The sequence below is a fragment of the Cariama cristata genome, unplaced genomic scaffold, assembly GCF_000690535.1.
Source record: "Cariama cristata isolate BGI_N322 unplaced genomic scaffold, ASM69053v1 scaffold2798, whole genome shotgun sequence".
Taxonomy (NCBI): Eukaryota; Metazoa; Chordata; class Aves; order Cariamiformes; family Cariamidae; genus Cariama; species Cariama cristata.
Window position 1 is genome coordinate 77,891 of NW_009630490.1, and position 21,628 is coordinate 99,518.

Consider the following 21,628-nt stretch of genomic DNA (forward strand, 5'->3'; position numbering starts at 1 on the left):
CTAATCTAAATTCAGCTGAGGTGTCCAACAGATGATAAAGACATATTGTTTGTGCTCCTCCAATATTGTTAGCTTGAGTAATACATACCGAGCATCTCTGCTGAACAAGGACTGTTGCTCTACACTTAAGAACCATCTCAGTTTTATCTCCCTCTTGCATAGTTAAATACACTAGATTTTTTATATTCACTTACAAGGTTAAGAGCCTGCCACCCCCACCAAAAATTTAACTATCACACACTATTAGTGATCTTTGATCCCAGGGGCAGACTTGCCCTTTGGAGTATCAGTGGATATTTTTGGACAGTCTTTGTCATACACTCACTGTTCTCCAAATGTTTGAATGATACCTGTCCTGTAATCTGCCTCCCACACTGGCTCCCAAACCAGACAGCCCCCTGTGCCCTGTTGTTTTGGGCCACACAGAGTCAGAACCCTGCCTTTGGTAGGCAGTAAAGAAGAGCTCTGAATTTTCTTTCTTTCTGATCTCCCTGAAAGGGGTCTCTCTCTGCAGTCTAAGGTACTCTATATCAGCTAAAACTCACAACCACCTGTCACACAGACAGAAGACCTCTGCTGTCCTAAAGCATCAGGGTTACCTTGTGGTTATGTGTCCATTTCTGATGAGCCAGTTGACCAGCTCTTTTCCCACAATGCAGTTGGGATGTGTCCGCAGCCAGTAGCGATGGTCTTGAAACTCCATCCCACTGTTGTGATGGCAGATTTTCTTCCAGAGATCTTTCAGCTGGACTGAGTCCTGGACAGGGAGATGTGCAAGTTACTTACTAGTCCGACCTTGGCACTGGTTTCAAGGGCATCAACCTGGGCCCTCAGATCAGCTTCTAGTTCAAGAGCCCTCCACGAATAGGCATAAAATCTAAGCCATTCTGCACAACCTATGCGAAAGGGTAAACAGAAACAGCAAACAGACATGCAACCAGCTCCTTATATCCTTCCTTTTATATAAAAGTTGAGAGCAAGGAAGATACAATGTGAGTACCCTCTGAGTTAAGGAGTTTTTGTTTTTAATGTGGCAAGATATTGTACTGCCTACCAGATACTTATGTCTCACTACTGCCCTCTTGCACCCTATTCTCAAAATCAGGTGGCGTGTAAAAATATAGAGGACAATGACAACGCATCCTTTGGAAGAGGGTTTTGCTATATAACCTGTGCTCAATGTAGGCTTTGTGAAGCATACTACTCCATTATCAAGCCCAGACATAAAGCAAGTATGTGACATAGCAATGCACACTGCTATGTTCAAGTTCTGGGATACCATTTCTTATTGAGGATTCCTTTTTATTGTCCAGTATCAAGCATTTTTTAGACACTGCTAGCTTTGGCCACTAAGTAAAAAGGGTCTGTACCCCTCCCAACTCAATTAACTATTTTTGAATCTGTGGATCTCTTCTCCTCACCACTTGGAACACTTCAGCCTAAACCTTGAACTTATTTTCGGGCCTGTTAAGCATTTGTGCCAACTCTTGTACAGGCTATGCTCCAACTAAACTGCCAGACTGCTATCTCTCTGCACCTGGCCCCTTTTGCTTTCCCATATGCACCTTGGCTTGGCACAGCACAATCCATTGTTGCAGAGTGGAAACTGGAATCTGGGATCATTCTGAGAGAGCAACAGAGCACCCCAAGGGGTAGAGAAGAGACACCGCAGCTCACTTTCTATAATGCCTCAATCATTCTGGTTTTGTGTAACAGAGGGAAAAAAAGTTTTAATTAAATTTTAACTGGTTTCAGCTTTCCAGTTTACTGCCAGACCCACATTATTGCACTTTCCCAAGGCTGCTCTAAGATCCAAGAGTTTTGCTCCACTTCTGTTACTGGACTGGCTTTCTGCTTTTATTTCCAGCAGTGATTGTCCTGGGTATTATCCTAAAACCAGTGTCAGCAGCTTCCCTTCCATATCATGTATAAGGTCAAATGGATCAGTAACAGAACACATCATAGGATCACAAGATTTGATTCAACTGGCAATTCCACAGCTCACCTGCCTTGTGGTTTACCCTTAACTCACTCGGTGAATTCAGTAAACTGGACAAACTGGCAGAACACAGCAAATCCTTTCAACTCAAGGATTTTGACCTCTAGTTCACAGAAGTATGTGCTTACCCCACTGTATGTGCATCCTCCCCTACCTTTTATTTCATGAGCAAAGTTCACTAGTCTTCTAAATGGAATATGTTGAGCTTTACATTAACTCCTGACAGTCAGCTCTACATGCCAAATGCATTAAACAAACAATGGGAATTCAAAGAAAATCCTACGTTAATTAACACTGTATCTTCTGCTCTTACATGAACAGGAGTGATACTACCAAGCTACTTCTCCCCCAAGGAAGGAAAGAGAAAAAATTAAAGAACGTGAAGTTGAAGTGCACTGGGACTTGATCATCTAGGTCCAAGCTGCATTCACAGCGTTTTAAATTTGATTTTTCCTGTATTTTTCCTGGGCAGGGTGGTGTAAAGACGTGCCTTAAAAATGTTTCTCCCTCATGTGGTTATCCATTTACAGAGCACCCTGGAAAGGAGTTGTGCAACTGAACAAGAACTAGAGTGTTTCTGCACCCTCAGGAATACTTGTATGTATCTTGCTTACAGCAGGCAAATATCTGACAAAGAAATTAGCCTTCCTGATTTTAAATTGGCAGTGGGGAGCAATCTTGAATCTTTTAATGTGTGAAAAACACTCCTTTCCCTTCTCTGCATCTTTTTTCCCCGTTTGTTGGAAACACTTCCCCTCCCTCAATGAAAAGAAGCAGTTTTCTACTGAACATTGCACAGTAACTGCTACCTACATTACTGCCTCTGTGGGGAGAGGATAATAGGATTACACAGAACACTGTTGCACATTGATTTTTCTTCGAACAAGTACGTCACTGCAACCTTCTACAAAATGCTATATTTATTCTGCAAACAAGGGGAGGGGCCAAGTTACATTTAGGCCCAATAAGCTGTAACAGCTTTAACTCATTCATCATGGTGTAACCATTTTGAAGCAGCCATTTAAAGTTTCTGATTATGTGGCCTATGAAAGGGAAAATCTGAACTTGGAGAAATACAGAATCAGGTTATTGTGTTGCAGCTGCAACCATGAGAGGTTTAACCCATATGAAGCCACCAAACGCCAACTCTACACTGTGTAACACACTTCCCAAGACTAAAACTGTAAACACCTTTACGCAAACACCACATGAAACTATGATTTGTTTCAGGAAGACACAAGTGTCTAAAGTAGCGTCAATATTCTCCATCGCTGCACCACCTGGAGGAGAAGTCCACGTAAGAACACTCAGACAAGAGCCTTTCAAGGCAGCAAGATACTCCTGCTGCATGATACAAGAAAGGCAAACTTCATTGCCTTCACAGAGCAAGACAAATAGAAGTCTGAAAAGTACCAGAAGGATTTTGCGCTCATCCTCGCTGGTCTCTGCCTTCATATGTGTGCGACTGGCCTGGGGGCTGACGGATGTCTCATAGGCAGGCACCATTGGTGAACCTGACCGATCCAGTGATAGGTTAGTGACGCTGGCTGATCTGTAGTGGAAAAGAGAAGAATTGAAGTGTAAGTGTTCATCGTGCAATGCTTCACCAGAGCAGGCACTGATCTTGTAGTATGACAAAAAGGAACTTAAGGCTGTGACATTGTTCACTCTCCACAGTACAGACTTACTGCTTAAAGCTCCCTCCCCTGTCAAAGCAGAAGAAAGGATCCCTAGGAAGCAAGTGTATTGCTTTGGAACATGTAAGTTAAACATAAAATTTTGTAAAGCTCTTTGTAGGAAGCAGTTAGAACTATGTGTAGGCACAGCAATTCATGTATGTCTGCATTTGAAAAGACTGGGGAAGGCATGGGATGCCAGGTAATTAGAAGCTCCAGCGGTTTGGAGGCAAGACAGATGCCAGCAAGGGCACCCAACACCAGGATCCCTGTAACAGGGCATTGAGATTCCCTCTCCTTGACCCATTTAACATTCCTTCTCCTCAGCTCTCTGAAATATATGGCTGACAGTCTGGAAGTTTGAGCACCTGTTCCCTAGGGTGGCTAAACCGTCTGCTGAAGCTGAAGGTCACTCCAGCTTGCAATTTTCCTTGTACTGCAATATGAAGCATCCATCTGATTGCAGCCCAGCTGTTAGGAAAGCTTGGCTATGCGCTCCAGTACAATCACAGCATTTTGCAATAATCATTGCAAAGTTACAAGTGTAAATACAAGTTCCAGATACCCTGTGCTCCAATATCCCACAACTAAACTAAGCCTCTGAATAACCAGAGTGCAAATTCTCATCATGTAGCAGCAAAAAGCATGCAGCAAAAGCTATCCATGCTAACAGTGCTCTAAGGAATGAGGATGGCAAACACTTCTGCATACAGCAACAAGGAAGCTCAAAATGCCAGTGCTGAACTGACTCAAGAGGCTTGCAGTAGTCTCAGTGATGAGAACTGTTACCAGACTCTAGTCTTTGGTATGAAACTCAGATACCTTCACAACGCTTGCTAACGGGCTAACAGACACTAATTATTCCCAAGAATTCTCAATGGATGACGTGGCTGAGTCCAGGCATGAAATAGTAATATCACCCTATTTCAGCTTTTGTACTGCAAGGAAGTAGACACCAAAGGTACAATAGTCTCAAAACCACTGCTTTTTCCTCCACTGTCTCTTGAGGAGGACTACTGGGCTGATAAAGGGTTTTAGTTAGCTCCTTTTTAGTCATTTATGCAGAATCAAAGGAAACCATGTTGGCAATACATCCAACCCCAATAAGGGGTGATAAGCAAAAACCTTCTGTCATAGTCAGGCACTCAAGGCAGGCTAAAACTCTGCCAGTCTTCTACTGTTCAGATGCTCTCAAGTTAAACAAAGTTAGAACTGGCAGAGTTATGCAGCTTAACAGAAAGCATTCTTATGTGGAAGATGTGACTGACATGAAAGTCCATCATTAAGCACTCCTCCTGGTTGTTTCACAACAGCTACTTCAACTGTGCCATCTACCTGTAAGCAGCAGGTATTTTTAATTTGCGTAAAAGAGCATCAAGCAAGAGTTAGAACAGTCAGATTTCATATCTGTGTCTTTATCATCACCAATTACATCCAAGACTTTATTGTATTTATCTTTTCTAAAAACAGAGGGGGAGATTTTGCAGTGAAAATCCCCATCCTTTAGAAGGGCCTGCAAAGGAGACGTTCAAATCCCTCTGCTTGCAATATTTGACTGTTGTGTTGGGTTTTTTCCCGATAAATAATCAGCCTGAGAAAAAACCCAAGCACATATCCCCCACCCACAGGGAAAACAAGTAATACTAAGTAACTTCAGCTACCCGCATCTAAATGCACTCAACCTGAATCTTTTTTGCTCCATCTTATATAGAAAGAGGCACAGTCAAGCTTGCCTCAAAGTAACATCTACAGCTGCTTTGAGAAGATCTAAAGGCTAACATTGCTTTGCCCAAAGCCGACAGTTTTGTTTCCACAGGTTCAGAATTTTGACAGAGATAGGTTATACTTTATCGTTACTTCTCAAACGTCAGTCCAGTCAGGTAAGTACTATGGTGACGCCATGAATAGCCAGAGAGTTAAAATTTAACTTGAATGAGCAGTTTGGGCCTGCCAGGTCCAGCTTAGAATCCTACTACTACTACATGTGTGAGCAAACAGCAAAGGCCTTTTAAAATAGACAACATCAATTCAGATAGGAAGCAGGATAGCATCCTCACGGTTTCAGACATTTCTTGACGTCACTGCAGTTATTTAGCATTGAACTTTTAACTCTGGACTCCTTGCCATGTTTGCTCAGAACTAATCTTTGGTACTAGTTTATTCATCAGTATTTCACTCCCCCTAGACAAGATCTATGGTTCTCAGCTGTATAGTCAGTGTGCATCTCCTCCTAACTGTCCCCATCACACAGAAGATAAAGACTCCAAGCAGTTCATTCACCGAAAGGCACACCTAGCATCCTCCTTAGTAGAGTTCCCTAGTCTTCCCTGGTCCTGCCAGATCTCTCCAAATTGCTAAACATTCTGTGTTCCTGTAACACCAATGCAAAGAAGTCTCTGAATGTCTCTTGACTCCAATACCAAAATTTGGATTATCTTTGCTCTGTTCCTCATATTCTTGCCTCATTTTTATTTCCCCAATTTAACCATAATGGAAGTATGTAACCAGAACCATAGTAGAAGCACTGTGAAGTAGAAATTACTTATTCTTCTAATATCAGCCTATTTACTGGGATTAAGCTCAAGCATTCACAAGTTACACTAAAGCTCTCATGAACATTTCCAAGTTCATTCCAGCACTCTTGCATAAAGACCCATGATGGGTTTTTAGCCTAAGGAAGCCTGGTAACTTAAACAAGATTATACTTAATAGAAGAGCAGAGGGAGCAAATGGGGAGGGGAAGAAACCACAAAACAAACAAAAACTACATCTCTGCTCCTCCATGACCTCAGTCTTTGCCTCCCATTACCATGTCTCTGTTACTGCCTTTTCTTCAGCTTCCTCAGAACTCTTACCCTTCTTAGCCACTTCTTTCCCTTTCTGTCGTCTTCACCACCACCTCTATCTGACTGACTCAGCAGCGAACTACGGGTTCCTCAAAAGTAGTACATTTATTAATATGAATACGTACATAAATGGTCTTTCTGAACCATTACATACCAGTAACGGGGTGTCCCATTTTAGACACGAAACAGCAAGCTCGGTAAAAACAAACCCTAAAATACAGGCTTTACAGTGAAGAGTGTCTTAGAAGTGTATCCAGAACAGAAAATACTCAGATACAATTAGTTTACCTGTTCCTAGCTGGTGACTTCCCTGCATCCTCCTGGACAGAGCCAAGGCGTGCAGACAATGTGCTAGTTGAAGAGTCTGGGTGAATCAAACTGCAAGGAAAAGGAGTATGTTACAGATGTTTGAGAGATTTCCCACATGCAGCAGCATCAGAACAGCTGGAATTAAAATACAGTTAATTATAATGTTATGTCTCATTCACACCTATGATTGTTAAATCAGTGAGGGAATAGGGAAATCTTTCATCTGTAGGCCAATAATATCCAGAGGATGGTGCTCAAGTCTTCTCCCTTCAGACTCAAGTCTTGGACAATACAGCCTCTTCCCACTTCTCGTATTATACTGCCTTCCCGCCCCCTTCCTCTATATTCCTTTCTTACGCTTCCTCTTCCTTACAGGTGGTTATTCCATGCTTTGGAGGTAGAGACATTGCCCCCATCTCCCCAACACATCATCTTTGCAATCCAAGCAATGCTATCTATAGCTATTGCTACACAGCTTTTACCAAGATCACCTGGCAACCTTCTGTAATTGTCTAACCTGATTGCTATCACCTTTGCCCTCCTTTTCCTTCCACCCCAGGAGGAAGGAGAGCAAATGTCTGTACACCATCAATATAAATTCCTAGTGGCAAAACTGCATCAGATATAAGCTACACTACACTCCAACTGATCCAGCCATACTGGCTGGGGTACTAGCATGATAAATGATCTTCATAAGAAAAGGTACACAATACAACTTTGCCTGAGTAGCTGTACTTGCCCAGAGTACACCACTCCTTCACTTTTAAAGGGCACAGCCCTTCAAGTTAATTAAAGCAGGAGCCCATGCCTCTATGTTCCAACTGCTCAAAGATTAGAGCAACATCAGACAAGTAAATCCAGCATCACTCCCCTAAATGCTTTTCTCACTGCTTTGTAGCATATGACAGCAACAGAGACAAGAGCCTTATCTCAGATACATTATTTTGAGAAGGGACTCAACTCCCAAGTTTTCTTCTGAAGCAAACTACTTCTCACACAGAAGCCACTTTGTTTCCATTATGAAGCTGTGAGTTGCCACTTTCCACTGTGGTGCTGTTTAAGTTCAATGTCTTGAGTTTAAACCTCTGAAGGTCAACCAGGAATTTACAAATGCAGCATTAAAAAAAAAGCACTGCACCCCACTGCAAAGTTTCACATTTTAAAAGCAACAACCACTGAAGAAAATTTTAATCCTCCAAAAGCAACAATAAAATACCTAATCTCAATCTCTCTCCCTCTCACACACAAAAGCCGCCCATGTTTATTCAGTGTCTCCCAACAAGTCTAAGTGTTCTAGTATAGAAAGAGTTATCAGCCTTTCAAAAATAGCCAGTATTTTTCTGGAGTGCTACAAGCTGCCCAAAATAGAGATATAAATACTTTCCTTACATTTTCATGTCTACAAGCTGTTGAATTGCCATAATAAAGATACTAGTAACACATCAGAAGACAGAACTAATGATACTTTCTATTATTTTGTACACCTGAAGAGAAGTATTTTGAGCGCACATGCTTATTCCCCAATTCAAAATTTGGTAGTATTTATCCCAAACATTGCAACATTACTGCTTTAGATGACCATGACGTTAAACCAGAAGCACTTTATTTAGGCCTAAAGCTTATAATTTAATTGCTTCCATATAGGAGCACTGAAAAGCAACACGTAAAGCAAGAGTCAGGCCATTTTCTGAAGACACTTGTTTTTGAGGTTTTTCTTTTCATACTATCAGACCCACTAGAAGAGATCTGCTGAGAGGAACGTGTCACTAACCTCTCAGTTAAAGAAAAGCTCTGACTCAAGAAAGGGTCTGACTCAAGACCTCCTCCGTAGTTTCACACCTGCCTGTTCTTCTCTTTTTAGGGAAATGAGCACAAACACCACATCTGATTATTTCTTCCTCCCCCCACATTAAATTAAATCAAGGTCCTCAAAAATTAACTTGCGTACCACTTGAGAAGAAGTACAGTGGAAGATGAATAAAAGAACAAAAATAATGATCCTCTCATTCAAGAGCAATAAGAAGAAATATACTTTGAATGGAGATCAGAGAACCTTTACAGCTGTCCTTTCAATCCCATGTCAGTTGAAACAGGTGGTTACTTCTACCATTTCTCTCTTATTACACAGACAGCATCTCTTATATTCTCTTGCCCAATCCAAAATCCGACAGGTAAAGCATCAGTGTTACACTGACTTGCCTCTTGATACATAGATGGTTAGAAGGATAGGTTTTGGTTTTGTTTTTTCAAACTCTGAAGCTAAAAGCCTGCTCTGTCACTGGTACAGGATCACTGATTCAATAGGTTAAAGGAAGAACTGAAAATCATCTAAAACTCCACTAAAAAATTTTCCACATTTCAACTTGAAGAGAAGAGTATTAGAACCAAGCACAGGATTAGATTCTGTTTACAGCAGATATACTTCTAAGTTTTCCAGATGGAAACCACCAGCTTTTGTCTAGGCAGGTGTCAGCCTGAAAACATAGTTAAGACTCTAGAGCTCAGTATGAAGCCATTCACTTTACCTTTGCCAGGTTAGATCCTCTTCCAGAAAGATGTTGCGGCTAGCTTTACGGCTCCCAACGGGTGTGCGTGGCTCGCCAGGATCCAGCACTGATACAGAACATGCAGAATCTGACAGAGCATTTAAGTCTTCTCCAATGGAGTTACTGTCTGTGGAGTGTGCATAGCTTAAGGCTATTTTGCGGCAGTAAGTGCAGGCTCGGAGATCCCCTATGGAAAGGGGAACCAGAGAGCGTAAGTGAACAGGAACAAATAGTGCTCTGTTCCTACAGGATCAGGGGTATGTAGTAGCGGGAGAAGAATGATTTCCTGTTTCAAAATCTCTTTGCATGTTTAAGTCTAGTTCTCACATTCCCTTAAAGGGCAAAACCCCAGATAATCATACACTCAGGGAATTTCATCGAGTCAAATTCCCTAGCAGATGCAGAATCTAAAATGTAGTAGTCCAAACAGAGCTGAGCATACAGAGAATGCTTCTCAACAGATAAACCCTACCTGTGTAGCCCATGAATTTTCCAGGGATTTCCTGATTGCAGCATCGACTACAGAAGATCTGCCCACAAAGTCGACAGTGGTGCCGCCGCCGGAAGGTGGTGAATTTCTCACTGCAGTCATAGCATTCTTTGCACTGGCTGTCAGGCATCCAGTACTGCTTCAAGTCACTGTCCTACAAGGAAAGACAGCAGAGAAAAACTTTATTTTTTTAAAATAAAAAAGCATGTTTAGATTCGTGATTGCTTTGTCGACTGTGCACATGAAAAGGACAATTTCATATATTCATATATGTGGGTGTGTGTACACTCCTGTGTATAAGCACACATATGCACAGAAAGGATTTTCCATGTGGTTCTACAGGGAGTCAGAAGGCTGAGAGAGTTCTTAACTGTGAGAACAGATCTAGTAAGCCTTTGCATTATTGATCCAAGATGGAAGCAGAGCAGATAAAAAAATATCATGAGCTGTAGATAAAGGTCAAGAAGAAACAAACATATGAAGTACTGATTGTCATTCCCTCTCATTTGCCCCTAGCACATGACAGACTCTCAACTAGCACAGTTTAAAAAAAAAAAAAAAAACACAACAAACAAACCACACATAACTTGAAGCTGTTATCCAGGGGTAAATCAAGTTATCAGGAATTATCTGTGCAGGAAGATCATTTCAACAGCTAATACTGGGAGGTACTTTGAAAGGATTATAGATACATGTAAAGGTTTTCTTATATGATCAAATTCTTCAAAACCTCAGTAAAGAGTTGTAAAAGCCTGTGTCCCAGATCGATGTTGTTTCAAAACTTCAGGTTAACTGCTGTGTAAAAACAACTGTGGAACACACATTCACAGCAGATAACTACATATACTGATTCACAGCACGGCTGCAGTCACAGGAATTTTTGTCTTTTTTTTTTTTAAGACTTGAAAACAAAGAGTTAAAACTTCCATTTGGTGGTGTAGCTATAAATAGAGCAAGACAAATCTCTCAATTATGATTCTGAGCACACCAGCTACAATTACCATGGATGGAGACAACTGCTACTGGTCACATGACAGCTCTGACTGTGAAACATTCTTTGCTAGAGTTCAGTTCTGGCAATAAGCCTTTCCAGAGGGACTGAATACTCTGGGTTTTTCTATAGTAAGAGAAAGACAACCTGAGAAGAGAGTAACCGCAGAGAAGAAAGGTGATCGTACTCTGATTTTCACATAACCAAAAAACCCAGCATTGGGGTTTATTTTTGGATGTTCACTAAGTCAAGTTTCACATAGCTGTCAGACCAATTTTGAGATCAAAACAGCTATGCTCAACAAGACAACAATTTCATGCTGTCCTCACCCAAGAAAACTCATACAGAAAGAGGCCAAAGACTGCTCAAGGCAATCTAGTGTTCAAGAGAGTCTAGAAATTTTTAAGATGAACACTAAGCTTCAAGCAGGGAAAGATGCAGTGAAGAGCTTTGCCAAGGAACTGCTGCAAAGCTGCAAGGGTTGCCGATTAACAGTTTTTGCTGTGGCTCCACATGATAAGGCAAGTCTCTGGTTCTGCCACACAGACAGTGGCTGTTCCAAACAGCAGTACCTCTGCCCCACTTGCACATGACTTTGCCATTGCTGGTGACACCTTCCAGCTCTCTGCCTTGCTCAAGTCAGAGCCAACACTCGTGACAAGAATAGCCTACAAGGAAGGCTTCAGAACAGAAGTCTGGCCTCCATTAGCAGCAGAGGTTGATTAGAGCACCACCTTCCAGGATCTGACACATGCTTTCTACAACAGTAAAGTGGTCTCCTGTAGAGACAGACCAAGTCCACAGTAGGAAGAAATCGCTGCCTGGAGTGACCCAAGCAAGACATGGCTGCAGTCAAGGGCAGTGATGCATGATCATCTGTGCAGAAGTCAGCATGCTGGCAACTACCATACTGCTTTCAGAGAAAGATCTAGACATATTCATTTACTGCTGCATCCTGTCTGTTTGAGCACTTCTCCAATTGCTTCAAAGATGTCTGAAAAATCTCCAGGGCCTTCAGAAGCTGCCACAAACAGAAATATTAGTAGGGGACCCACTCAATGCCCTGCTTACTGCAATGAAATGCTTGTTTCACCTCAAAAATATTGCCCTTTCTACCAAAGCAAACTTACTCTTACAAGCAGAACAGCACTGGAAGCTAAGTGAGTTTACTCAAAGTCTACATGTAAAAGCTACCAAGCCAAAAGCGTTTTTCCTCTTCATTCATTTTAATTAAGTGTACTTTTGCCTGTTCGTGTCCTGCTCTCAGACACCGCTATTTATAACACCACTTATAAATAGTTGTGGCTTCTTTTCTCAACTAGATCCTCCTCTTAAAGGCAGGGTCCATCACAGCAGAGGGAGGTGAAATCAGTAAGTCAGTAGCAACCACCAGACTCTTATCCAGCTGAATCAAAACTGATTAACAGGACAAGCCTTTCAAGCAAATATTGCTGACCAATAATTACCATAGTACCATCCTCAGAATTCTCATTACTAATTGCGACAATGTTTCACCTGCCCATGGTTAGCCTTCAAGGGAAAAAACCATCAATACTAGATTAAGTAATACAGAAGTCGGAAGAAGTCTAAAATGGGAGCATCTGGTCCAAGTTCAAGAAGCTGAGCAATGGCAGTGTTCCACTCCCACAATATGACAGATGTTTGACATGTCAGAAGTCAGTGTCAACTTAAATTGTTTCCCCTCCACTCATACAATGATTTTTGAGTTTATACACTCATCCTCCAAACATCTGAAAAAAATCCCTGTGATGTATCTAAAAGCAAACCTCAGAGAAGCCCAGTAAACAGTTCCGTTTCGAGACAGTTTGGCCTACAAATCCCCCAGAAGTACCTGGCTCTTCCCCTCCATGATTTCTTTGAGGCGCTTTAAAACGGTGCTCAGGCTTCTTAACTGAACTGCTGTTCGAGGATCATGACCTCCAAGAGGTGGTTCTACTTTTCTTCGATTGTCTGGAAGGGAAAGGAGAGCAGTATTCATTTCTTCCGTGATACATCAACATTCACATCAACACAAAACCCATTAAAGAGAGAAATGTCCACATATGTACACCTGTTACAAAGTTACAGCATGTATCACTTCTTGCACTTGCACTCCTCCCCCAAAAGGAGTTTCTGGTGCCATAAAGCTTGCTTTGACTAACATTTTAAAAACCGTCCTCTGTGTTTACAAGAGCCAATTTAAGTTCTCCGAAAATGAAAACATCTTTTAGAGAAGTGAAATTATTTTTATCCTACTACATGAATCTTTTAATAGTCTTTTAGAAAATACTGAAGTCTCATTTTAGAATGCCCTCTAGGATATTAATACTTACAAAATAACTGCAACAATATTCACATTCATTCTAGGACTGGTATAAGTCAAAGCCTTCAAAGCCTTGACCTGAACTTATTTATAAATAACTACAGCAAGTCTCAGGACTCATTTGCACAGTTCCTACTAGAAACAGTAACAGAATAAAATGCATCCAGAAGTTCACATTTTTCAGTTGTGGGGTTTTTTTTGCTGTTTTCTAAGAAAAAAGCCAAGTTGTTGAGAACTTGTACAGTCATTCTTGATTAACTATAGCAAAGAGACTCCTGAATAAAACAGTAACGCAGTTAATTTCTTTCCTGTAAAATACTAGATTACTTTGAAGCATTGCTGTACACATTACAAATAGGATCCTTCTTTCCAGAAGGATCGGCAAACAAAGCGTTATATTTACCTGAATGTTTAAACATTTTCAGTCACTTTTCTACATCAACAACTTTTCTGAATAGTTTAAAGTTTCTTACCAGCTTCGCAGCTCTCCATCTGACTAGCATTTTATTCTGATCCCCCCCAATACAGGAAGAATAGACATGGCTGCTCTCTGTTTACGGCTCTGGACACCACTGATGTCAGCGGGAATGCTGACAGCACCAGCCCAGGCGTGTTAACTGTTGCCGTGCACTAACAACTAGGCTACTCCTTTGCGGACAGGAGATCAAAACCCTTAGAGTACTGTGATTAAAACTGAGATTCCGTGACTTCTATTCAGGTTCTGGGTAGATATTTGTAGTTAATCAGCCCACACATAGTTGCTTCATGACCTATGTACAACAAAGAGATGATTTTAAAGGCATTCTAGAGTGCTTAAACCCAGTTCTGTGGCTAGCCACCTGGAATTTATTTTTAAAAAAAAATTCAAACGAGTATACTTTTGGACAGTACCGAGTTGAGTATTTTAGAGTGATTAAAGGGACTTTAATACTCCAAGAAAATATTGATAATATCATAGAAACCTTTGGCTCCTCCTTATTTCTATGACAAGTTCTACGCTGTACTTACTTCCTGGACTTTCCTGCTGTAACTTTGGAATTCAATAATATCTTTTTTTCCAGGAATGTTGCTTCTAAATCAAAAAATTACTATCAGGCCTCCTGCCTAACTAGCTACAAATCTTGTCAGGCAAGTGACTCCCAAAGTATGGACATATACAGCACTGAGGAAATGCCACAGTTAACTCTACGCTGGTTCTCTAGTTAGTTAAATGCCTTTTTCTGCGTTACGTAAAACAATGTCAAAAGGATATCATCTGCGTTAGAAAAAGCATGCAGTCAGCAGTAGGAGCACATGGCTAACCTGTTTATACAAGAGAAGCTGACTCGTTCTCAGACTAAAATTCAGTTGGCTCTTTTCTTTTTCAATCATGTGATTTCTCCCTTTCTAGGAGAAAAAACACTGTATAGCAAGAATGTAAGAAGTTATCATTCCTGTAATACAGGACATAGTGTCTAAAACACCATCCTCACAAAAGAATTCATAGGTATCAATCTTAGGGTAACTCATACTCCTGATCCAAATTCCATTACTATAAATATCACAGCCATTTTCTCAGTTAATGCACATATGATTTACAGATGTATACGTTTTCAGCACAGTAACTGTATTTTCTTATTTCACCATTAAATCTGCAAAACTCATGTTCCCTTCAACAAACATGGAAGCTGTAAGAGTATTTTCCTTGCTTTGCCCACATCATCACCCCAACTGCCATGAGCTGCACTACTGAAGAGATTTCATACCTTCTCTTGATTTGATCCCAAGAGGGTTGACCACACGTACACATCTAAGTAGTGATAAGCTTTTTTAGTGCTCCTGAAGCAGCAAACTCAGCATACGCTACTAAAAAAGCCCAAAAAACACACACCACCACCCCCCCCAAAAAAACCCCAACCCACACACACCCCACCCACCACAATTAAAATTACACACAAGAAATTAGTATTCTTAAAAAAAAAAAAAAAAAAAAAAAATCAAACTTCATTTAAGTGTTCTTTAATGTGTTATGACAACCAGATGAGCTCCATAGACTTTTGCTTGTCATTGTCCAACCAGTATAAAAAGAGTTGCAGGAAGTGAAGACAGTTTCCTCATGGTTTTGATATATACAGTCCTTATACTTTCTCAGTCCACAACTCTACCATATCTTCATCCATTTACTCTTCTTCCCTAGCCAAACACTCATATAAGTTATTTTGCATTTAACAAATAAAAGCCAGCTGCGTCTCAGCCCTTCAATGTAACACACCAACATCAGCGTGGAACAAATCTTTCCAGGACTACCACTTTATGCAGCAATTGTGTTTTTCCTATCCATTCCCTTCTCATCTACATGTTCACTGAGCAAAGCTCAAAATACCAAAAGGAACACCATCTAGATTTCCAATATGACTTATTTCTAACCTATTTACCCTTCTTAAGCTAAAAATTAACTCCTAGAGCTAAAAAAAAAAAAAAAAAAAAAAAGAAAGAAAAAGTCCTCATATTTCAACAGTAACCCTCATCCTTCCTATATGTATTCATGGCTACTGATCCTTGGCAACACCCATACATCCTCAGAAATACTGTATGTTTTTCTCCTCTTTTTACTACTCTCCCCACCTGAACTGCGATCACTGGGAAGGAAATTGCAATACCAATCCAGCTGTGATTACCTACTCAGTATAGTCTTCTGAGTTCAGGCCACAGAAAGATTCGCTTAGTAAGTCATGCAATTGTTCCACATCCTCAATTACTGAATCACTGAAATACATTTTTTCCAGAGTTTCTTTCATGATCCTATGTATTTTAGCATTCATTTTACAGTGAATGACAAGTCAAAAATACTATGAGAACTACTTTGTTGCAACTTAAGTGTTAGTTTCAGTTTACAAGAGATCTGACCATACACTAACACAGAGGTACAACAGAGAGCTTTCAAAGTTTCAATAATAAACAAATACCCCCATCAAGGATACCACAGTTTTGTTAATACAAATCAACGAGAATTGCTTTCTGCTTATTGGCTGCCAAAGAAATCATTTCATATTCAAGTTTACTATCACAGTTCAAACATCACATCTTCCTCAAGCCACTGCCATACAAAGTACTGACATGAAGTTAAGGACAGCTTTCATACTTTTCATTTTACAACATGCATTTTCATTTTCTAAAACCTTTTTCAATAGAAAAGATGCTCCAGTAGTAAGACATGTTCTTCACGATTTCCAGTAATCACCACATGCTTTCCTCAGGCCTTCTTCCCCCTCGTATGATTGTTGGCCTTTCCTTACTCCTGCTAAGCTCCTTTGCCATTCCCTATTACTGCCAGCCTGCTACAATTGTCTAGCATTAACAGCATTATCCTGCATGACAAGGTAACAAGCTAGAAGTGTTTTTACTACCAATGCTCCCTCTCCAATTGGCCAGCATTTCTAGTTCTCCTTAAACTGGAGCTGCAAGCTGTGACATCTCAGTACGAGACTATTTTGGTTCAATCCAGCACCCTGAAAGCACTCAGCTGACAGCACACACAGACACGTGCAGTTCAATACAACCAGCTGGGCCCACTGTATCTGTAGAAGTGACACCAGCACCCCAGCACATGAGGATGCAACAGATTACGCAAGAGGGAGGTCACAGAAGTGAATGTAGAGTCTCAGCACTGGTTCTTCAGTAGTATAACCCACAAAGCATCTCTGACGTAAGCCAGTCATCCACCAACTTCTCCTATTTTCACAAAAGCCAGTAAGGTGCTATTATAACATTTTCATGTAAGCAGTCCTGAGGGGAAGCACACAACTGAAATCCTACACATTTGGTGCTAGACAGTTTCCTACAAAAGCCACCATCCCTTCATGCTGTTCTGTGTTTGCAGTTGTCAGCCAGCATGGTCCCTGAACGAGAATATCTGCTGTGCCAACAGTGGATGCTAATGGACAGATGAGAGGTGGAAGTCAGCATCTTCAGGCGCAATTTCACTCCATCACTGTTTAGAGGCACCAGCAGCCTTTTATTTATTTATTCCTTTCAGTTTGCTTAAGTTTGGCATGTTATATAAACTCAAGTAGGCTAGAGAGACCTTTGTAAAGGACTTACACATTTTCTCGCCTACGCTTGCAGATGTTATGAAGTATCTGAGTAATGGCCAAGCCTAGAGAGACATTTACAGGCCTGCAGATACAAGGTTGCAAGAAAACTCAACTACATTAGACACCTCACTGTCACTGGACTGAGTGGGTGAACTGACCTATCAATCTAGGCGTTTATGTAAATCACACCACTTCTTTTCATACTTTTCATTCTTTAGATATGAGAAAAATTTCTAAGATTATTTGTGCAGCCCAGCATCAGATGCAATGGCAGAAGGAAAATTTTCCTCCGCTCAACGTTTAGAAATCCTCAAAGACCTGATTATTCAGCACCTTTTAAGACAAAAGAAGGCATGAAAATTAATTTTCTAAAGTTTGCTTCAAAAAAAGCAATGCCTGATTTTTGGAGAGGGAAGATGCAAGTATTTTTCCCCTCTTCAAATACAGTGAGATGATCTGAAAAACTCCCCTAAACTTCCTGACCAATCTGGTACACTTTTACCTGCATTACACAGAGTTCGTGCTTGTTACAGCACCAAGGTTATTTGGGGGAAGATACTCAACAGTGAATCAGTCTACTCGGCACCCAATATCACAGAAATCTCTTCAAAAAGCCAGCAACTCCTGCTTGGTCTAACTTTACTTCTTTCCAGGCTGATTCATCAGTATTTTTCTAAGCATACTTTCATCCAGACCCAGGGACATGAATGGAGGTCCTGAGAAGGAGATGGAATAACGCAGCAACAGATCTTCCCACACACTTTAGACTAAGTCTCACTTCCCTGGCTGCCTACTCCCAGTGGAAGTCAAACAGCAAGATTATTTCTGCCGTCTGAGTACTGAACAACCTACCTCACCTAAAGGTTTCTAACTTGTAACACCCAGATAATTTCCAAGTGATTTACAAGAGGTAACTAAGAATGAAGTGAAGTAAATTGGCAAATCAGCCAAGAACACACTGGTGTACTTGGGGCATTTGAGAAAAAGCTTTTTAAAAACAAACCAACCAACCTTAATTGCTTTGTTGCGACAGGTACAACTGAATAGCATAAACAGTAGTAAAGGGCAAGGAGGAAGATGATGAATACGTTCAATTAAGACAGCATGCAAATTACTTGGAGAGATGAAAACGCTAGTTATCTGTACCAGACTTTTGCCTGGTTACCAAGATTAGACATCTTTCTAAAAATCCCATATATATTAACAACGTTTAAGATCCAATTTGTTTGCACTACATACCATACTCTTGGAAATACTGTCTTGCACAGGATTTTTACGCAGCTTAGCAGTTTGCTCAAGGCTATCACAAATGGCTGACAGTAACCAGGCTCAAGAAGGACCCCTGCAATCTACTTACTACCTCCTCCAGATCTTCATAAAGCTATTACACAGTTGCATGTTTGAAATCACATTCAATTTCCATTCCAGCTAGAAGAGATTCAGTATGGCATCAGGCAACAGTTCCAACGTTAGGAATAAAAAAACCATTCAGACACAAGTTCCTATTCAATTCTCCTCAAAGTAGCTACAAGCAAAAAACTGCATTTATAACTCCCTTGAAGACAAAGACACAAACATCAACCCCATTCAGACTGAGCTCTGAAGTTATAGTTTGCATGTGGTTGTTAAGAAACTGAAGTCTCTCAAAACAAAGCAGAAATTTGCAGGATCAAGGTTCCAGTGACTTTAAGATTTTGGATGTGTTTTGGCAGCCTCTTTTGTTCCAGACTATTTTGTAATTGAAACAGCACAGCACAAACAACAGCGTATTGCTAGAACACTAGGAAGGGTGGAGGGAACCTCACTAACAGAAGCCGTGCAGCCTGACACCAAACTCTGCTATCAATCTAGACAGTCAACAAACCTTTGTTCACCTCCTTCCACCTCACTCTGAAGTATCCCAGACTGGCTAGTACAACATTCCCTTGTAGCACAGAGAGCTGAAATTACCCAGGGTTGTAGAAGATCTTCTTTGCAGCTCACCAGTCAGTTGTTTTTTGTAAGGAATCGGTGACCTCAGAGACTGAGCCCTGGTGGGATGCTGAGGACTGGACCAGCCACCACTCAACGCTTGTGGATCACTCTGTCCTGCCTCTGCTCTCTCTGCTGGGGACGAAAGCCTGCCATCATCTGGAGTTGACAAAAAGCAAGAAACCAACTGTTCAGACATGATAAAGAAAGCCAGTAATGTATGCAAAACTAAGGGTAAAAAAACTCTCATAAATAGTGCATTTGGATCATGATTATACACAACAAAGCACAAATTTTTAGTCTGAAAAGCAGCATACAAAACATGGAAAAAGGCCAGTACGTAGAACTTGTCTGTCAAGGCTCAGGCTATTTCAGAAATACCCCTAATGTGAAAAGTGTCTTAAAAAAACCAAACCAGTAAGCATGAATTATTCTTGTTATGTGGAATAGCTACGCTTGATTATCAGCTTCTGCCCCGAAAAGAGTTTTTCAGTTATGTTAGAAGCCAGTACTGAGGTCACATTAAAATTACTGCAGCCTTTAATAAACCACCCTCTTCCAACAGAGGATCAAGTATAGACAGGTTCCTACTGATTCCAGTAACAAGCTCATTTCATGTGCTGTTTCAAGGTTGTTTTCGCATTCTTTCAACACAATACTTTGCTGACTCCAGCTACATTTGTCAGAAACAAACAAGTGAAGTCAATACTGACCACATCTTATGTTACTTTCAATAAATTAATAATGACCAGTGATATTCTACTATGCAAACTAATAGCAGTCATATCAAGTAATTATTTTTCATTCTGCATAAGAACAGTCTGAACAGATCAGTTTGCTTATGAAAAAGCTATCTTGGCACTTTTTCTCTAGCCCAGACATAGCAGAAGTATGCTTTGCAGAGCTGGATAATGAACAGACTAAACAAAGGCAGTTGACCAGTCTTCCATCTCCAGCAAAGAGACACACAGTTTTTGTAGAAAACCAAGGTGCATTCATTCACCACTCTTTGCAGTATACTTCTTTGAAGTAAAAAAGAAAAAATCACATAGTTCTTTAAGAGCTGATCTACTGAGAATATGTGTGTGTTTCATGATACATACAGCACAAAGGTCAAAATCAAGTAGTACTTTTTAATATACAAAACTTTCACAACACTTCAGACCTCTTGATGGGGAACACCTAAGCCATGCAAATTACAGGTAGACTTCCTGTAATATACGGCTTCATTGCAGCTCAGTGGCCACCCAACTGAAGGTACAAAATGCACAGGAAGGTGAGTGGAGGAAGCCTGGAGTAAGGACTTGCATTGGGAGGACAGGCACACATTTTGCTCATATAGGCTGGCAGAGGGTTACTCCTGCTTTTAGCCCCAAAAACTTCATACAGGCAAAGGAATCTAGATGCCCAGCTAAGCAGCTATACAATGCTATCTGCTAACTGGCTTGTCTCTGACCTTCATGGGCAGCCACAGATTTCTAGCTGCAAGAGGTTCGCTGTCTTCTCCCACAGCAAAGCTCTACTGTGTCACCCAAAAGCAAGATGCAATATCCCACACAAAACAATCACCTCACCATCCCTTTGGCTAGCCATATGACATTATGATCTTATATTCAGACATGTCTTTACAAGTTTATGGCAGCAGAGGGCATCAATAAAACAGACAGCATGCACAATCCACACTTTCCCCCAAACATTTACCTTTGCTGAAACGGAAGAGATTTACAAAAGAGCTGTAGGCTGATTTAAAAGGAGGCTCATCCTGGTCAGGAGTCAGGGGTTTGAAGTGAGTGAGATGAGACGGACTACTAGGAGAATGAGGTAGATCACTGGTAGAGTCCAGTGTTGGAGACCGTTTGTCATCTGCGGCCATTTCATGTGCCCTAGAAAGAGTTCAGCAACACGCATTATACACAGGGTGGTGAAACAGAACATCTTCAGTCAACTGAACAGGAGGTGTCTCATTAGATGCTAGAGGGGGGACATTCACCCCACCTACCACAGACATCTGCTATCAGCACAGGTCAAGAGTGCCACAGTTAGGAGCCCATGTCCCCTGCCTAGTCATTGACAAGAGATCAGCATCTCCCCAGAGAGCAATTCAGAGCTCCTAGTTAAGAAAGAAGTTTTAACTTCAGCTCAAGAGAAGAGCTGTCAATGCTGTGACTTCCACAGCCCTCGTAACAAGAAAACTGAAGACAGGCACACTTGAGAAAGCCTAAGACAGAGTTGTTGTTTGGCCAGGTTAACTTCAGAATAAGAAACAGAATGAACTGCAAGCAAAAACAAGACTGAAAGATTAAGTTTGGTGGCACACTGCTTCCTTCCCGTCCACGCTACAATACAGTGCCTTGTGCAAGTTACCTGGGAAGCAACCCAAACCGTGGTTTATTTGTTGTCATAA

At 41.0% G+C, this 21,628-nt stretch overlaps 1 protein-coding gene across 1 annotated transcript in view; it reads right to left on the reverse strand.

Annotated features, from left to right (window-relative positions):
* PIKFYVE (phosphoinositide kinase, FYVE finger containing) overlaps window positions 1-21,097 on the reverse strand; it is a 61,739-nt gene extending 40,642 nt beyond the window's left edge. Inside the window, exons 1-8 of the mRNA XM_009705549.1 lie at window positions 20,926-21,097; window positions 19,204-19,356; window positions 12,710-12,828; window positions 9,849-10,020; window positions 9,356-9,563; window positions 6,810-6,899; window positions 3,413-3,551; window positions 600-757 (exon numbers count right to left, since the gene is read on the reverse strand). Coding sequence (XP_009703851.1) covers window positions 600-757; window positions 3,413-3,551; window positions 6,810-6,899; window positions 9,356-9,563; window positions 9,849-10,020; window positions 12,710-12,828; window positions 19,204-19,356; window positions 20,926-21,097 — 1,211 coding nt within the window. The remainder of the gene's footprint in view (window positions 1-599; window positions 758-3,412; window positions 3,552-6,809; window positions 6,900-9,355; window positions 9,564-9,848; window positions 10,021-12,709; window positions 12,829-19,203; window positions 19,357-20,925) is intronic.
* Between the last annotated feature and the right edge of the window lie 531 nt (window positions 21,098-21,628).